At 38.6% G+C, this 17,544-nt stretch overlaps 1 protein-coding gene across 1 annotated transcript in view; it reads right to left on the bottom strand.

The window, feature by feature from the left end:
- Positions 1-17,544, bottom strand: part of ABI3BP (ABI family member 3 binding protein) — a 137,219-nt gene that overhangs the window by 2,953 nt on the left and 116,722 nt on the right. Inside the window, exons 56-60 of the mRNA XM_066572001.1 lie at positions 16,054-16,165; positions 6,945-7,024; positions 5,493-5,522; positions 4,351-4,512; positions 474-587 (exon numbers count right to left, since the gene is read on the bottom strand). Of these exons, the coding sequence (XP_066428098.1) occupies positions 474-587; positions 4,351-4,512; positions 5,493-5,522; positions 6,945-7,024; positions 16,054-16,165 (498 nt within the window). The remainder of the gene's footprint in view (positions 1-473; positions 588-4,350; positions 4,513-5,492; positions 5,523-6,944; positions 7,025-16,053; positions 16,166-17,544) is intronic.

Genomic DNA, 17,544 nt, shown 5'->3' on the forward strand with positions numbered 1-17,544 from the left:
GACTGGAATTTTGGGCACCCTTTTGCAATCAGCACACACAGAATTACTGCAGCATGAATTATATTTTCCAGCCATAAATTTTCAGTTTCTCATTAGTACCAAACAAGGTATTTAATGCCCAACTGATTATGTACTGTGCTTTAAATCAACCTTGCTAGTTTGAACACACCACTTAATGCCTCTGCAAACTCAAATTTGTGGTTGGGTTTAAATAAGTAATACCAACTGTGAATAATTTGTAGGGCTGTTTTAAACAGGAGAGAGGCTGTTTGCTACCTAACAGAACCCAAGTCATAACTGTCTTAATAAGTCATCATTCACTGTCAAAGAACTTCTTGACCCTCTTCTGCCTGCATAGCTGGCAGCTCCTTTCATGGCCCACCCCAGCAGCGGGCATTGAATCCACTGGCAGGAAATGGAAACAAACAAAGGAATTGCCCAGGTTTGCTACAGATACAGGTCTTGGGAATTACCATCTTTGACTGGCAGATCTTCTTGCTGTCCTGTCCTTCCATCTAAGAATGAGTCTACAAATTGGCAGTGATCTTCTCCATGGCCCCTCTGGTCTCCTATGTTATAAAATTTTCCTGAAAGCAAAGAAGCAGCGGAGTTAGTGAAAGCTATTTCCAAAAACTACCAGAGGCAATGGGCTGTGCTCTTTTCTCTGTGGGGAAGCCAAGGTGAATGCTATGATTCTTTTCCTCTCAGGACCTGTAGCTGTAATTTGAACATGACATGCAGGCTCCAAGTGCTCAAGGCTAAGACCCCACTCCTGGCCAAAATCTATGCCTGGACATAATTTTTCCCTCTCCCAACATTTCATACAGTATGGGAAATCCTGTTACTACCAAGAACATCATCAAAAAGCAAGTTTTGGTAGTGATTTGAATGGAAGGCAGGTCTGGTTCCCTGTCAGGAAGCCCCCAGTACCTTCAGAGATGTTTTTACAGACCACCTCCTAACATAGCCAAGGCCTGTTTTATAAATCATCATATTTTTACAACATGTATGTGCAAGTGATAGCCCTTAACATATAGATGACCTCAGAGACTAAGTACTTATCCAGAGCATGGAGTGTGCCCATCTAATTGCTTGCAGGATTGCTTAATAGGACACTTGACTGCAACTGAGTAGAAATCAACGTCTCAAGTGTCCCATGTAGCATGTGCTGACCTTAAAGACTGTGATTATCCTGTTAACAGGCACAGTGAAGAAGCTTTGACAGATGTTTTTACTTGCTGATTTGATTTGCAAGACATTAGTAAAATTCAGTTCAGAAGATGGAGGAGAGCATGCTATGTTCTCTTCCCAAACCTGGGAGGGACACCTTTGTAGATAAACTTACCATTCTTTCTAATCTTCTTTCACAGCACTTAGTTCTCAATATGTTCAACCTTTGGTTGAGATATTGAAAGGAAAGGTGAGAGAATTTAGAAAAAGGCTCAGGGTGGAGGTATAAGCTAGGTAGAAAGTCCAGTTACTCATTAGATACTAGGTGTTCTGGAGCCTTGAATCCATGCCAGTCTGGCCATTTGAGAGGTGCTGGGGTGGGTTATAATACTGCTCCCAAAGAGCAATTAATAAAAAAAAGCAGCCTACCAACAAACTCCAATGTTTTTGTGATCTGAGCAATACCTTGCCAAAATTTCTCACCTCCAGTTGATGGCCTCTGTGCATGTGGTTCTTCTCTAGCTTTACAAAATTATTTATTGCTATCTAGCTTTGGCTGCAAACATGTTTTTTTCCGTAGGAGAACTGGTCAGAGGGAGTTCCTCTCAGCAAATTTTTGCTCTGAAATTAAGAACATTCAGGCTGCCCAAAAAAGCCTTTTTTTTTTCCACAGCTGTTGAAGGTCACACATAGAATTTATTTTTTTCCTTCCCTCAATAAATACTTATTTTTAGGTGGCCTGCTTTTCTGGAATGCCTACAGTGACTGCTCTGGAGGACTGTTAAATGAGGTCAGCAGTAGATGCTGGTTTATGGAACAGTCCTGGCATGTGTAAAGGAGAGATCAGTTTTTCTCCATAAGAGAGAGAATAAGCCAGATATTTTAATGGCTAACACCAGAACAGTAACTTGCAGATACACACATATTCTTCTGGCCCACAGCTTAACCTATGCATAACTCAAACAATTGGTCTTCATAAATTAGCAGCATTCTCACTGACTATTACATTCTTACTGCCCAATTATTTCTGTAATGAAAGAACACACTTAAAACCATTCAGCTAACAAATAACTGGCTTTCTGCTTTGGGAATAGCAATTCTAGCACAAAGTCAGTTTTTTTTCCCCAGTGTTCCCTTGTGGGTGGCCTTACAATCTTACATACAAACTTTGTTTTATACATTATAAATTCCACAGCACTAGAAGAATAAATTCATGCTAAAAAACAGCATGCAAAAGAGGCAGTTGCTGCCTGCCTTATACAATGGCATGTGGACAGAGCACCCCAGTTTCCAGGCAATTACACTGCTTCCACAGCAAAGCTTTGGAAGGTTTTTCAGTGTCCAGTGGAATTCAGAGCTCAGTGCACACCTGGTGCAGCTGGCTGGTGCTTGCAGGGGCTCTTCCTGGCCTTGGGGACACGGCCAGGCGAGGTGACCCTGAGACACATCAGAGCAGAGCTTGGCTTCAAACAGGGAAACTTCCCACTCACACAGAGGCCTCACTTAGCAAACGGGGCAAAAGCAGCTTTCCTTCTACATAAATATTTCACTTTTAAATATTGTGACAACTGGTTAGCACTGGTTGTAACAATTCAAGTGCAAGAACCATGCTTAGCAAGTATAATGCATACAGTGTGTCTATCTCATCTTTTTCCAAGGAGGTTAAACCGACACCCTTCCAGCAAGAACAAAAACAATCTAATGAAAATAGGAAAATGGGCTCCTGATATTAAACTTTTCAGATTGGGGTTGCTTTCACTGCAGTGTTAATTCACTTGATTTAGGGCTGTAGTCTAGTCCTGCTAGATTAGCACTGCTATTTCCTCTGCTGGCTGGTTTTGGGACACATCATGCCTCATTGCCAGTGCTTGTCATTTGATCACAGCTGGTTAGTACAGCAACAGTTGAATGAATGATACATCTGTTCAAAACATTCTCTTTTATTCACAAAATATCTAAGATATTATTTACATATGGAATATTGTACTGACTATTAATGACAAGGCTTTCCTTCCTTTTCTGCTCATCAGAGAACGGTGCCGGATGCAAGGCAGGGAAGCTTAAAATTATGGCACCATGGGCTGCCCTACACTCCCTTGCTCTTTTCCTTCCATATTCTTTTCATGAAGCCCAGAGCCCTGCTCCTGTGAGGTGCTGAGCTCAGAGATGGGGCAACTTTAGGTTATGAAAATGGATTCTTCCAGCCACAGTCTTGCCCTAGCTAATTCAATGGGATATGTTGAACACACTTGCCTGACTTGCACTCAAAAGGCTTTCCCACACATCTTTGTGTGCTCAGATGCCATGCTAATGCCATTGTCGCAGAGCTGTCTGTGATAAGAGATTTCACACAGAAGAGAGCCAGGAGCTTGGGATGCATTATAAGAAGTTAACATATTTAATGTAGCAGATACAGCTTGGACAAGCTGCATGAGACAAAAGATCTCCCATCAACTAACTGAAAAACACTTCTCAAAGGTTGTTTTCCCTGCATGTGTCACCTGATTCAGGTCTTAAAGACATCATACTCAACTGGCCTTAAAACACTGAACAAAACTTGAGAATGTGTAAGGCCAGGAAGTTTCCCTTAGTAATAAAATATAATTTGAGGAAAACAAAAAGGTGGGGAGAAAAGATCATAAGCAAAAATGGGGAATGTGAAAACAAAATAAAAATGTCAATGCAAGTGGGTAAAACCTGTTGACTAGAGTTAAAGTCATGTATTTATAAGCCTCTCAGTAATGAAGTAACCAGATGTTTACTGAAAGGAGTGGAAATGACAGGTGTAATCCCGGTATAAAATGAGGTCCTAATCCTCTAATTAATAATTCTAATTAATAATTATTCTCTAATTAATAATTGAACACCAGTTTGGTTGTTTTACGATATATGCTATTCACTCTGATCTTTATTTGTTTTCTGTATGATCCCCAGTATACAAACAGTTACTTAAAAGCAGATGATCACCACAGAGAGGCTCCTCTGGAGTCTAAAAACTCAGTATCAAACATGTCAATGGTTACTGAGCACAAGCAGATTACTGTTTATGATTAATCTGTGAACTAAATCAAATCTGATCACACTTCAGCAGAGCTCATCTTGTTAAACTTCTTATTTCAGAAACCATAATATCTTTCAGGAATGCAAAATATGGACAGCACTGATTTGAATGTTTCTTACCTGTAAGTGAATCACTGAGGTATATCTTGTATCTCAAAGAATTGCACAGCTGCACACCCACAAACTTCTTATACCAAGTCCTCTTTACATATTGTTTGCCTTTGCATTCTGAGTATGTGTCTGAATTGAATGGGATTTCAGTCCAGATTGCATCTTTCCCCACTGCAGGAGAAGAAAAAAAGAGGCTGAAGTATGATGCTGCATACAAAATTACACACAACAAATGCATTTGAAAAACTAGAATTAGAAACTTTCATGAAGCAGAATGTACCATGACACCTGCATTTTGAACACGAGAAATATTTCAGGGAAGCACCAAAGTACGCAGGTACAATTGGTGCTGTGAACTCCTCCTGCTGTCCTCTGGTGCAGGTTTGGAATAGGTTCATTCTAGGACCTTGTTGGGGGACAATGTTTGTACTGGAAATACTCTTATTTATGAAGTGTGTGATACAGTCACCATTCTTCAGTGCGTTCAAGCCAAGACAATCAACTTGCAGCAAACTGTGATCTAACAAAAAATACATATAAAAATGAAGTGCCATTAATTATGTGGAGAAAAATGGTTCCACGGTGTTTGTCAAAGTGAAAGTGATGACTATTACAAATACAAAAAGCAGCCCAATTTGCTCGAATGATCTCAGCTCCTTCAAAAGCTCAGTTCACCTTCCATCAAGGACAGGAAGAGTCTTGTAAGTGCCTAAGGCAGAGCTAGATCAAATCTTCTGAAGCAGAAAATTTTCCTAAAACACTAAGACAGATAAATAGAATCCTCCAAGTTGTGCTCTGTTAACTCACTTAAAAATGTGGAGTAGCTTATTCATTTTGCAGAGCTTTCTTTGCTTTAATGACAAGGTTGAGAAAATATGAGGCTGTCCTTGGCTCATTTGTGTACATTGGTTTGAAGCCATCCCAGCTGCCATGGGAGCTCCACATCACGTTGATTGCCTTATGCTCAGGTAAACAAACAGCCTTGCATGAATTCCTTGGCAGGGGCATGGGTGGAAGGAGGGAAATTGTGTGTGAATACTGTTTGATTCTGTAACTCATCCAGCTGGTGCAGCAGAGCCACCCTCCTTGTAAAATTCTGCTATCTCATTTCTGAAAAAACTGCTGATCAGATTTATGTATAAAACACTTACTTGAAATTGGCTCACTCACTCTTGGGTCCGCTGGGGGAAGAAAACAAACATTCAATCAGACACTGTAAAATGAACGTTTCCAATAATTCTATGGAAAAGCATTGGTAAGTGATTTTTTACAGCTGACGTAAGCTGTAATTTGTGAAACAGAAAGAGTTTTGGAAGTGAAGTTAACTTTTGTATTAAATTAAATTAGAAAAATATATTTCTTGTATGAAACTCCAGTATCAATGAGCTTTTAATAATTTTACTTATGGGACAACACCAGCCAAGCAGAGCTCTAGTAAAAACAAGAGTTTAAACCTGTAACCAGTTGTACCGTGTCTTATTAAAATTTTAATTTCAAAACCTAAATAATAAAAAGGGCACATCTGTAATACTTGCCACAAAAAACTTGGCTTTGAAAGCCCAAATGTGAGAAATGGATGTGTGCAATTAAGAAAAAACAAAACTGCATGCTTTATTTGTCCAAACTAAATAGGAGACAGAACATAAGCCTTGTCATTCATGAAAATTGCACTTGGCGCAAATGTTTTTTCACTTTTAACAATCTAGAATTACAAAGAGTGTATTCAGAGGTTTTAAATATGTGTGGCATAGTCTGCACTCCTCCCTGAGTAATCCTTTGCTCAGCCAAAATTCTCATCCATCAGTGACAGCACTAGTTGAGGACTATTAAATTATTACACCGGTCTCTAAACACAGATTGAGAAAGTCCCTGTCAAAAGGCTAAATCCATTTTGTGTTTTATGTGGTCTTTCAGTACTACCAAGCAATAAACACTTCTGCAGAAAAGATGGTATCTTGCTTGCCTAAAGTCAACAAGTCAGCAAGAATAGGCAGAACAAAAGCTCTCTGATTCTCACCTCTGAGTCAGAGAGAACTTCACCTGGGAACCAACCAGTGGCCAAAACAGGCTTGTATACACCTCTTTAAGAGTTTCACTGGAGAGTAAACAGGATGGAAGGGGACCTACTGGGACACTGACTTTTCACAACAGCTCTTTCTCAATCCTTATTTCAGCCAAACAACATCACTGTTTGCAGCAGCCTTATTGAACAGGTAGCAAAAACACCTATGAACACACAGCCCAAAAAAACCCCTAATGTTCCCCATCCAGAAGTTGTTAATGTGTTGGATAGATGCAAAAAGGTCAGGAATATAAATCTTAAATGACTGAGCCCTCTCTAAGGATGAAGTAATTTTCTTTGCAATGAATACCAGACAAGGTTCCTCTGTTTTTTTCTCTTGCAGTCTGTCCATCTTACATCCCCGCACAACACAGTCCTGATCCCAGGCTGACTTTCCATGCATGGTGGTAAAAAGCCAATCAGGAGACAGTAAAGAGCAGAACTGAATGCACAAAATGACGTGAGAGGGTCTTTCATGCATCCCACAAACGTGGGTACTAAAGGTGCTGTACATGGTGGTCTGATCTTTGGAAGTTCTTACCTGATTCAGTACTGAATGACACAACATTGCTACTTGGACCTTCACCAAGGGGGTTCCTGGGTTTCACGTGGAATTCATAACTGGGGAATAAAATAGAAGAGATGAAAATTTTGCAAACTAAGCATTCTTGAATAGTCTGGAGCAAGCAAGCAACAGACACATTGGGGCTACTCGCCTTCTGGAGAACAAAAAAGCCCAATTTCTTGCCACAAAACCACTGAGACATTTTTTGTCCTAGCTGTGTAAGATCTGAACTGAACACAAAATTAACCAGTCCTTTTGATAATTCATTGCACACATACTATTAATATTTGATTTAATTCAACACTGACTTGTCTGTCTCCTCTCACACAACAGTTTCAGTTCTGGCAAAGGGAGCAAGTTCAGATAAGGTCTGAGGCAACCTGATAAGTAGAGACTGAGTAAAGGGCATTGCTATTTATTTGTACTTTTTGCTTTTTTAAGAACACAAACCTCCAATTCAATGCCTGTCAGGCCCACCCACAGTGACAGACAGGACCAGTAGCGAAACACAGGGCAAATCTTCCAGGACAGGAGCTCAGCCAAGGCAAAGATCCAATTTCTTGAATGTATGTTAATAACAAGTATTTGAAGCAATGACAAGACACTGTGCAGAGTCACTTTTGCATGTGTTTTTACTGATGTGGCACAACATTGGCCTGTGCTGTAGTGATCTCATGATCCCTTTTCATCACTGTGTTGGGAACCAAATACAGTGCTGTGAAAACAACATGACTGAAGAAAAAAATCCAAACCAGACTCCTTTTCTTAAGCCTCCTCCACCTCTGAGTGCTTGATTAGCAGTGGAAGTGCCATGTGCACAGGGACATCTCCCATACTCTAAGCACATGCATGGTAAATCTGTCCTAGAGAAAGGTTCTCTTTGTCAGTGACAGGCAGCCACAGGACACGAGACAAAGGGACTGTAGGCCTGGAAAACAGGCCCAAATAAAGGGTACTTTTGCTGTAAACACATAAAAAAATGGGAGTCCCAGAAGTGGGCAACTAAACCTTCAGCTCTTGACTTGAGAAAGATCATTTACCCATGGCAATTTTGGTAGCTTGTGACCGTAACATAGCATTGTAACGTATTGCTGGAACCATTTCCAAACAGCAATTTTCTAAAGAAAGAAAACCCCCATACCACACTCTGCACAGTTGGAAATTTGTAAACTCCATTTCCAGCTCCCCAGAAGAATAATTCAATCCAAACTTTGGATTACCTTTCATTCCTCCTTGGCTCCCACAAAACCTGAGCTAATTAACCTCAGTGGAGTATTCATGTAGAATCCAGCAACTGTTTTCCATCCACTGTACTTCTAAGACAATATTTAACTTTAAAATTGCTTACTTAAGCAATTGCCTTTATTTCTAGGGTTTTCTTTTCTTTTTGAGGGAAATACTTATATAGACTGGCGTGCTGAACAGATGCATTGTGGAAATTCATGGATATTTCTAAGAGAAACATGGGCTTGTTTTGAGCTGAAAAAATCTATTTGGAGAAATCTTGACATTTATTTAAACACGCTGAAAGAGAATTTGGAACTACCCATATTACCCCACAGTAGGAGGGAGACATTAACTAAATAATCAATTTAATAAATTTATAAATCTTCATTCTCAACTTCAAATTGCTTAAACAAAGACATGCTTTTTAAAATAGGACGTGAGTAGTTAGTATTCACATTGTCCATGTGGTACAGTAACTTTTTTGGTCAAGAAGTATTCTTATCTGGTAGCAAATGTCATAATATAGAGAACTGTAGCAAAGGAGTCGGAGATTCTTTCTGAAGAATCACTGAAGCATAAAGATATCCTAATATGTTGGGTATGGGTTGGTTCCTAATATGTTAAAGTAATAGCCAGATGATGCATTTTTTTTAAAATGTAGAAATTAATCCATACCTAGAGATAAAAGACTGCAAAGAAGTTTTCCTGCTTCCTTCACAGGAGGAACACCTGATCTAAAGCTATTATTGTAATAATGATCATCAAGATGATGATTGCTTTATGGGCAGTTTATGGTTTGATCTCATGGGTGATAATTAACTGGTTTTGTCCCTTTGTATGTATTTTTGCTGATTTTTGAACAAATTTATTTTTCTCATTAGTTGATATTCTCTACTTTGGGCTGCATTAGGCAATATTCTTCATAGGAATCAGTCCTGTTCCCAAAAATCTTTAGTCTATGAACTTGGACTCATCAATTCTCTAATTCCAAAGAGAAAAAAACAAGGTTATTTTCCAAGCACTGTTTTTCATATTGTGGTTTAGAGATCACTAGGTTCTCTGCAAAAGACCAAACCACAGCTTGGAAAATAAAGGCAAAATTTAAATAAAGAACTACAATCTACAGATAGAGATTTCAGCCTATGTAAACATATAAAGAAAATTGGAGAAAAGAAAAATAATAAAGAAATGTCCAAAGTTTAGCTCAGTCAATTAGGGAAGCCTCTTAGTAATAATGTTAAAAGGAAATTTTAGAAACTAAAATACATGCAGTTCTACAGTTCTGTGGTATGTGTTTTTACAAGCATCACAGGCTTCTGTCCTCTGCCAATTTCAATCCTAAAACAATACCAGTGGCTTCCAGAGTACAAAAATAACAAACAAGCACTTTTGGGGATGAAGAGAATTAGTTAGTTGACAGAACATTGGGAAGGAGAGGAAGGAAATGCCAGACTGGGATCACAATATGACATAGTTTACTGTATTTTTAAAGCTATACTGTGGCTGTTTTAATAGAAGACAATCTAAACTCTTCCTTTTTTTTGTGTAAGGTGAAAGATCTGAAAAAATATTATTAAAATGGCAAAAAAAGTGTACCATCTGCTTTGTTATGCACTCCTACAGAAACCATAAAGAAGGGGGAAAATGCTCAGAGTTTCAAGAAGAGTGTGCATCAAAATTAATAGAATCCATGTCTGCTGTTTAATTAAATTTACCTAACGAGTGTGACGGTATTCACAGGGGTCCAAGGATGAGGGAAGAGATGAGGATCTGACTCCATGTTTCAGCAGACTTGATTTATTATTTTATGATATATATTATATTAAAACTATACTAAAAGAATAGAAGAAAGGATTTCATCAGAAGGCTAGCTAAGAATAGAAAAGGAAGGAATGAATAACAAAAGCTTGTATCTCAGACAGAGTCCAAGCCAGCTGACTGTGATTGGCCATTAATTAGAAACAACCACATGAGACAAATCACAGATCCACCTGTTGCATTCCACAGCAGCAGATAACCATTGTTTACATTTTGTTCCTGAGGCCTCTCAGCTTCTCAGGAGGAAAACTCTTAAAGAAAAGATTTTTCAGAAAATATCAGAGCTACAAAGGAGTCTATATTCCATCATTATATCTGCCTGCCTAGTATACTAACAACTCTGCTGTCCTATGTAAGCAGCAATCTAATGCCTCACGCCTTTAACGTCTATAAGATTGCTATCCTAGAAACTTTTGGAGACCAGGCCTTCCAAATCCTCCCGAACTGTGTGAGACAGTAAAAGTCCTTGTGCAGATTAAATGGATTTGACTTGCAGTAATTACTACTTGGAATGAATTTTTCCACCACAGGAAATCACTATACCACATGGAACTCTGGCAAATGCAGCTGCTCCTGCATTTTTCAAATCATGCAGAAGGACAAGACTGAAGATTGCAGAACTGAAAATAGGTGAAGAGAGATTTTCACCACAACAGGAGAACTGGAGCAGCTGAGTACAGTCCTGGGACTTTAGGTCTATTTCTGGGGAGATGCTGGTGTTGGATGGCAATTGTGCAGGGCTCTGTGCACAGAGCTCCTCTGTGTCTGCAGACTGTGCTTGGATGGCAGTGTGACCAGGAAACAAAGGAGGAAAGAGAGAGAGAGAGAAAGAGAGAAAGAACTGCTATGCTTGTTTGAGGAATCTTTCTCCTAACAAAGTTGGAAGAAAGGCTAAGAAAAATGAGAAATGCTAATCCATGAACTGTGATATCAACAGCAGTTTAGTACAAGATCTGTTAGTTTTTTTATAAAACAAATAGAAACCTCCAGCATTTCTCTGCCACTTTCTGAATTTTGCTGCACTGAAGCTTTCTTTATAGTTTCTATCTCTTGACCCTTGCTGTTAACAAAAGCTAAACTCTCTGCATGGACAGAGGTTTTCTTGGGTTTTTCCTTGTACGTGATCAGAACATTTGGGTGCTAACTACAATAAAAACCAATATTAGATAAAGGCGATAGCAGCCTTAGGACACAATCAAACCCAAAAATCCAGCAGAAACCACTCAAAACGTTTTTAAAAAGAAGAAGAGTATATTTGAAATCACCAAAATAATTAATGAGGAAGCAGATCTGTACCTAATAGGATGCTATACAAAACTGTGGAATGCAAGTATCACAAGTTTTTATTTTCTTATTAATACTCTTTTTCTACAGCAGTAGGCTGGTGGGACACGTCCTCCAATGGCTACTCAAACTTCCCTAGAGCTATTTGTGGCAAGTCTTAATATTTTTCTTTACTACCTTCCAATTACTGCCATCACAAACGTGCATGAGAACAGTTTTCAGCAGTCTTCAGGCTCTTTTTTGAAGGCTTGTATAGAAATTTGGGCTGTAGAACTTCCTGGACACTATGGTCTGTGCTATGGGCTACACTGCCCTTAAACAAACCACCAGAATGAAAGAGAAAATGTACACTGACCAAAAAAAAAGGGTTTCAAGATAGGGCAGGGATACAGAAATAAGAACTACATATTTTGGCAGAGAAACCAGCAGAAATAACAAAAAATCTCATTGGGAAAAAAACCCAAACAACATCTGCATTTAATATTTTAGGCTAGGAAAGTCCATGAAAAAACCCCAGATCAGTGAATCCAATTTTTTTCCAAGGAGAATATGCAGAGGAACACCATTATTACTACAGAAGAGATGGAATTAAGACAACAAAAACCACAGTAAGCCCATTTCTCTCTCAGGCCTCTCACTGTTTATTGCAAACAAGAAGCTCAAGGAGGAAAATACTGAAAATCATAGATAATAACCTTATCTTGACTCACATATGGAAGATCTTGCTTGACTATTAACATAGGAGAAATTGCTGCAATGCTTTCTTATGAAATTTTAATGTAAAACAAGGAAAGAGCAGAGTCCTGGGTATGCCAGTGGTACTCCCACTGGTAGTTCCAATGTAGCAGCCTTTTAGGAAAACTCAGGAACAGGAGACTCGTATGACAACTTAGATGGAATATTGCAGGTCTCATTCCTCAAATGGCTCCTTGGAAGTTAGACTGTAACTACTTTGACCAAAACGATCAGTCTTGCAGTTTGACTCTTTTCCAAGTGGAATAAACACTACATTTCTCACTATAAGAATCATGGAATTTCCATGTGGAGGATGAAAAATTGTTAGTTCATACTAGTGCATTTGTTTCTCTCATTTTTTTTTTTGCTAAGATAGAAATGACATTTGCATTAACACACTAAGCCACCTCTGCCTGCATTAAAGAAACTGGGGGAAACTGAGATCTACAAGACCAGAAACTGCCCCTAAGGTCCAATTTTACAATAAATAATATGTGTTGTAAGACACCTATGAAGGTGACCTGGTCCAGGCCCCTTTTCAGCTGCTTTGAGCTCAGGGTTCATAGTGGCAGACACTGTTTGAACAGCAGAGTAAAGACTGAGTAGCTCACTACTCTGTTCCAACTAACCAGGAGAAAGAAGAATAAATCTTTTCACTAAAATAATAAAAGATAGCAAAAACTGCAGAAATTTTGGCATGTGCTTCAGTGTGATAATGAACAGGGGGCTGAGTGAAATGTGATCTGAACCTACTCTAAAGTCTTTGGAAATAACGTAAAGGGTAACAAAAGCTAGCTACATTATAAAGTCATAATCAACACTGTGCATATGTGAATAGTAGATCACAGAAGAACATCTATAAGAGAAATGTTTAAGTAGAAGACATTCATAAAATAAAAGGAAGTTTTCTTCAGGCACCAGTTATATCCAATTAAATATCTGTATAAGGAAGATGTATATTGTCATCTGGCTCACATAGCATAACAACACTACATGCTTTGAGATATTTCAGGTAAAGGTTACAATCAGAAGCAAATCTGATGAAATTAAACAGAATTTTAGACTGAAACCGATCAGGAGCTTACTGACAGCAAGAGTACCAATTTCAAGAGCTCTGACCAACCAAATAATGGATATCAAGATTTGAACTTTCTGGGTTATTTAAACTATCAGAAAACTTCTAAAATTTGAAATCCTGCAATCACCACATTTGATAATTGATTTCTCTAGGTGAAAAAGAGGATAAGATATTTGTCCTATAAGGAAAAATCCTTTAAATTAACGTGTGGTTGTCAACTGTGAGGCATGCCTTACTGTGGGAAAATGTTATGGATATGATATGTCTTTCCTTGGGCAAAAAACAGATGGATTTCCAATGAAATCACATTGCACATATTCCTCTAAAACATTTTTTTTAAATGAAAAAAACCCAAACAACCCGTTGCATTAGAAAACAGCTGACTGTACCCCACATTTATTTAAAAGGTCTATGTCCTCACAGTCAGACTTTTTCAAATCTCTATTTTACTTTTCATCTCAGAGTAGTCAGTCAAGTCACCAGGAACACATAAAGCTAGCATATATAAGACAGAAAGGCAACAAACTTCCATAATATATACAACTTGTTTTGTTTAAAATTAACCTTCACAAGTTGTGGTACACCTATGAAAGTCCATTTTCATTTCCATCGCCATATTGTCATGGTATGAGTCTGCTAAAACCAAGTACTTGATAACTGTACTCAAAGTCAAGACTCTTTTTTCAGCCAGTGCATTTTTTCTGGATCTAGTCACTTTTCAGACAGCTAAATGGACAGACAGAATACTACACCATAATCCTCATCCCATTTAACTTCTGTGTTTGTACTTACTGACAGCTGCAGTCGCAGATGCAATTTTTGATGAGCGACTGTAAAAGTCTCTTTGTTGCCTCCCTAACACTGTCCAAATTCCTGAAATATTTAAAGTCTGGCCATCAGCTCCTAATCTTTAAAAGCTGCCTTGTGTAAAGGCCAGCTCAAAGGGGGAAGGGTGTCTGCCTTGCTGCAGAGCTTCCCAGAGGTGTAGCAGTATCACCTATTTGAAGAATATAAAAGCTTGAAGCAAACAAACATCATGATCTGGCACCCAGATTTTCCCTGCTGCTTGTCGTCCCCCTTCACACCAAAAAGTTGTTTGTCCTGCTTCCCTTCTGTTGGTTTTGGGCAATTAACTCTTTAGCTTCTGGGCCAGGCACTACCACATCCTACCTGAAGTACCTCAACAGGACGCTGGACCTTGGCCAACAAGACTGCAGAATGTCTCTGCCAGGAACAGCTCCTCAAGAGCCCACATCTGCACAACTACAGCCCTGAACTGGCTTTCTGCTACAGGGGCTTTCTGGTTTAGACTTACCCATGAAGGCTCAGATAGCAGATTCACATTTTTTATGCCTTTTTGGGAAGTCTTTGTTTAGGTCTGTCCGCTTTAGATCTGTCCTGAACTGCCTTTAGCTCTGAATGCACTGGACCTTCAGACCAGCACAGGGGGTTCACACAAGCCTCACTGAGGGCTTCAGGAAAGCTGGAATAAATAGGGTCTCTAATTCATCTTGTCGGTTTCTCCAAAGTGTTCCCTGGCCAAGAGGTTCTTCCCAGTTAATTCCCTTCTGCTACTGAGCATCTCTCTTTCCATATATTGCTGGTACTTTTGCAAATGCTGATCATTTGTGGGAGGGATTTCTATTTCTCTGCCAAGTTTCTTTTCCAGCTCTACCTCTTCTACAGAAGAATGACAAGAAAGAAGGGAAAGAAGGGAATTATCTTCCCTTTGAGGCTAGTTATGGAAAAGTTTCCTTCCCAGTCTAATGTATTCCTTGATGAATTTTTAAACTTATTAGGGACTCTGTTAATGAATATTAAGCTGTGTTTAATTTTTGCTCTTCCTCCCATTTGCAGTCAGTTTTATCCACAAGCCATTTCCTTCATCTAATGAGCAGCTCCTGATAGACAGTAGACTTTTATGATGGACATATGATGTTTCTTGGAAGAACAGATACTGTCTACATGATGACACCTATCTTAACCACTTTCTTGTTTTTCCTGAATTTAGCGTGCCTGGTTTTAAGGGGTAACAGTAACTTGTGCTTCTGCCAAAGCTCTCAAGATGTCCTCACCATTAGGATACACACATTTTTATTGGAATGCGAGTTTTATTGAACTGAGCCACTCTGAGTACTTTACATCCTTAAATCTGGTGAGACTTGGGGGACAGGCACCACTGCAATTTATAGCAAAGCAATTTATATCAAATTTATATATATTTGGGCAGTGGCCCTCTGGATCCAGAAAGGCTTACACTGTCTTTCCTTTTTGAGGCTGGGGTTGGTGAATGGTAGCTGCTCCCTTCTCAGGAATAGCTATGCCTTTATATCTTAGTTTATCTAAAACAGAAATATCCATTCACCAAAGCCAAATGGATGGTCTTGCAGGAAAAACCCCAAGTGTCACTCATTAACTTTCTGATGCAATTAGTAAACAATGTAAGAAAAGACAAGTGGTTCTCTGCTCTGAATTTTAGCATAAAAAGAAGAATACTTTTTAATGAGATCTGATATTTAAAGATAGATCATGCTTATTTGAACTAGTTGCATGAGAGGCACACCATGAACTGGAATTCACTTGCTAATTTTTAATTTGCCAGCTCTTTTGAGACACTGAAAGAAAATGATATATTCAGGAAAAATGTGTTTTTTCTCTCATGGTAATTTCCTTACTTTTGACAAGCAGTTTTTCTGATACAATAGATCCCTTCTGCACCTTGTCCAGACCACAAATATTCTTGTAAATTTCCTAAAGATTCCTCAAATATGTTTTATCTGTTAACTTACAAGAAAGCTAAACCAAACCATACTTTTTTTTTTCTATCAAAACAGGAGTAAAACCAATCAGGTCTTATTTCCATAGGTATTTCCATTTGAAGTGACAGAGAGCTGACAGTCTAAATTAGTTGGATTAACTTAAAAAATTATATTATTTAGCTACCTTGTGTCAGGTTTTAGGTTTTCCACAGTAGAATGGGTTTGATTTGTAGTGATAATTGATTTCTCCTTTTCACCATCACTTCCTCCATTTTCAGTTGACACAACCTCATACTCTGGAAAATTACAGTAAAGAAAAATTAGATCAAGTAACATCTCTTACTCGAGCTTCTTAAATACAGCCAGATAGTGAATCAGTATGCAATTTTACAGAAATTCAACCTTTCTGCCTTTTGCCAGCCTGAAGTCAATGCATGATGCGGACATTTTAATTCATTCAAGTTGGAAAAGAAAATGCAGGAAATGAATGAGCATGCAAATATGTGCATCCACACACCAAAAACTACCAAGTCCATCCAGTGCCTGCTTGTTACTCAGTGCACAAGGCAACAAACTGCCCTTCATTTCTGTGGCAACAAAAATGAGCAAAGCATGAGCAGAATGGTTTTGGTTCCTGACACTTGCAGTTTTTATGAAAACAAGGAGGTGAGTGTGATCACTGTTTTGGTTGTTATTTGTCAGAGCTTTCCATTATGCTTTGGTTTTGGGCGTACCCAATGAAAGCCCTTGTACACAGTTAAAGTCAAGTAAAGTAAGCATTCAAAAAGCAAAATGATGCAACAAACTATGATTTCTGTTTCACCTTTCTGTCTGAAACAGCACATTTATTTTTAAAAAAGAGATGCGATGCCTAAATAAGATGATTGGAAAAACATGCATAAACTACAAAAATAGAAAGAGATGGCAGCAAAACTGGTTTAAGCCTGTCTAAACAAGTAATGTTGTACTGGTGCCAATATGAAGCAATCACTGTTTTCAGAAAACAGGATTCAATGCCTTCTCTTGAATTCAGAATTGATTTTGATGAGTCATTAATGGAGTTGTTAGTTAATTTCAATGTTCAATTTTTGTCACCCAATGTTGAAATACAGAAAACGATGGAAGAATTAAGAATGGCTATCTTGCATGTTTACCTGTCTGTGTGCTGAGCCCTGCATGACTCACAGGCATTTATTCTTAATATAAACCCTTTCCTTTAGAAATGAAAGAAAATACAGATTCTTTTAACAGAGTTGACCCTATTGCAGTGGGTCATAATACTGCAAGTATTATGCTGGCAAAGTTCTACTGACATACTAAGATGGATATAAGCTTTGATTGTGCCTGGCCCATTGTGAAACAACAGCCTCAGGTCAAGAAAGATGCCTACATTAAGTGTGTGCATCGAGATATGCTGCTGTATTGTTGGAACTTCTTGACTAGATCTTACCAGATCCTGTACAGAGAGGAGCCAGAAAACTGGAGGAGATTTGAAGTCATATTTCTTAAGTATCTTTTCATGTCATCATTGACTCCAATGATCCTTGTTGTGTAAATCTTGTTATAATCTAGAAGCATTTTCTTATCCACACTGGAGCTGACAATAGCACAAAAATACCCCAAACCACTGGACTCCTTTAATCCCTGGGGATTAAAGTACTTTTAAATGACAAAA

Source organism: Molothrus aeneus, chromosome 2 (genome assembly GCF_037042795.1).
Source record: "Molothrus aeneus isolate 106 chromosome 2, BPBGC_Maene_1.0, whole genome shotgun sequence".
In the NCBI taxonomy this organism is placed as follows: Eukaryota; Metazoa; Chordata; class Aves; order Passeriformes; family Icteridae; genus Molothrus; species Molothrus aeneus.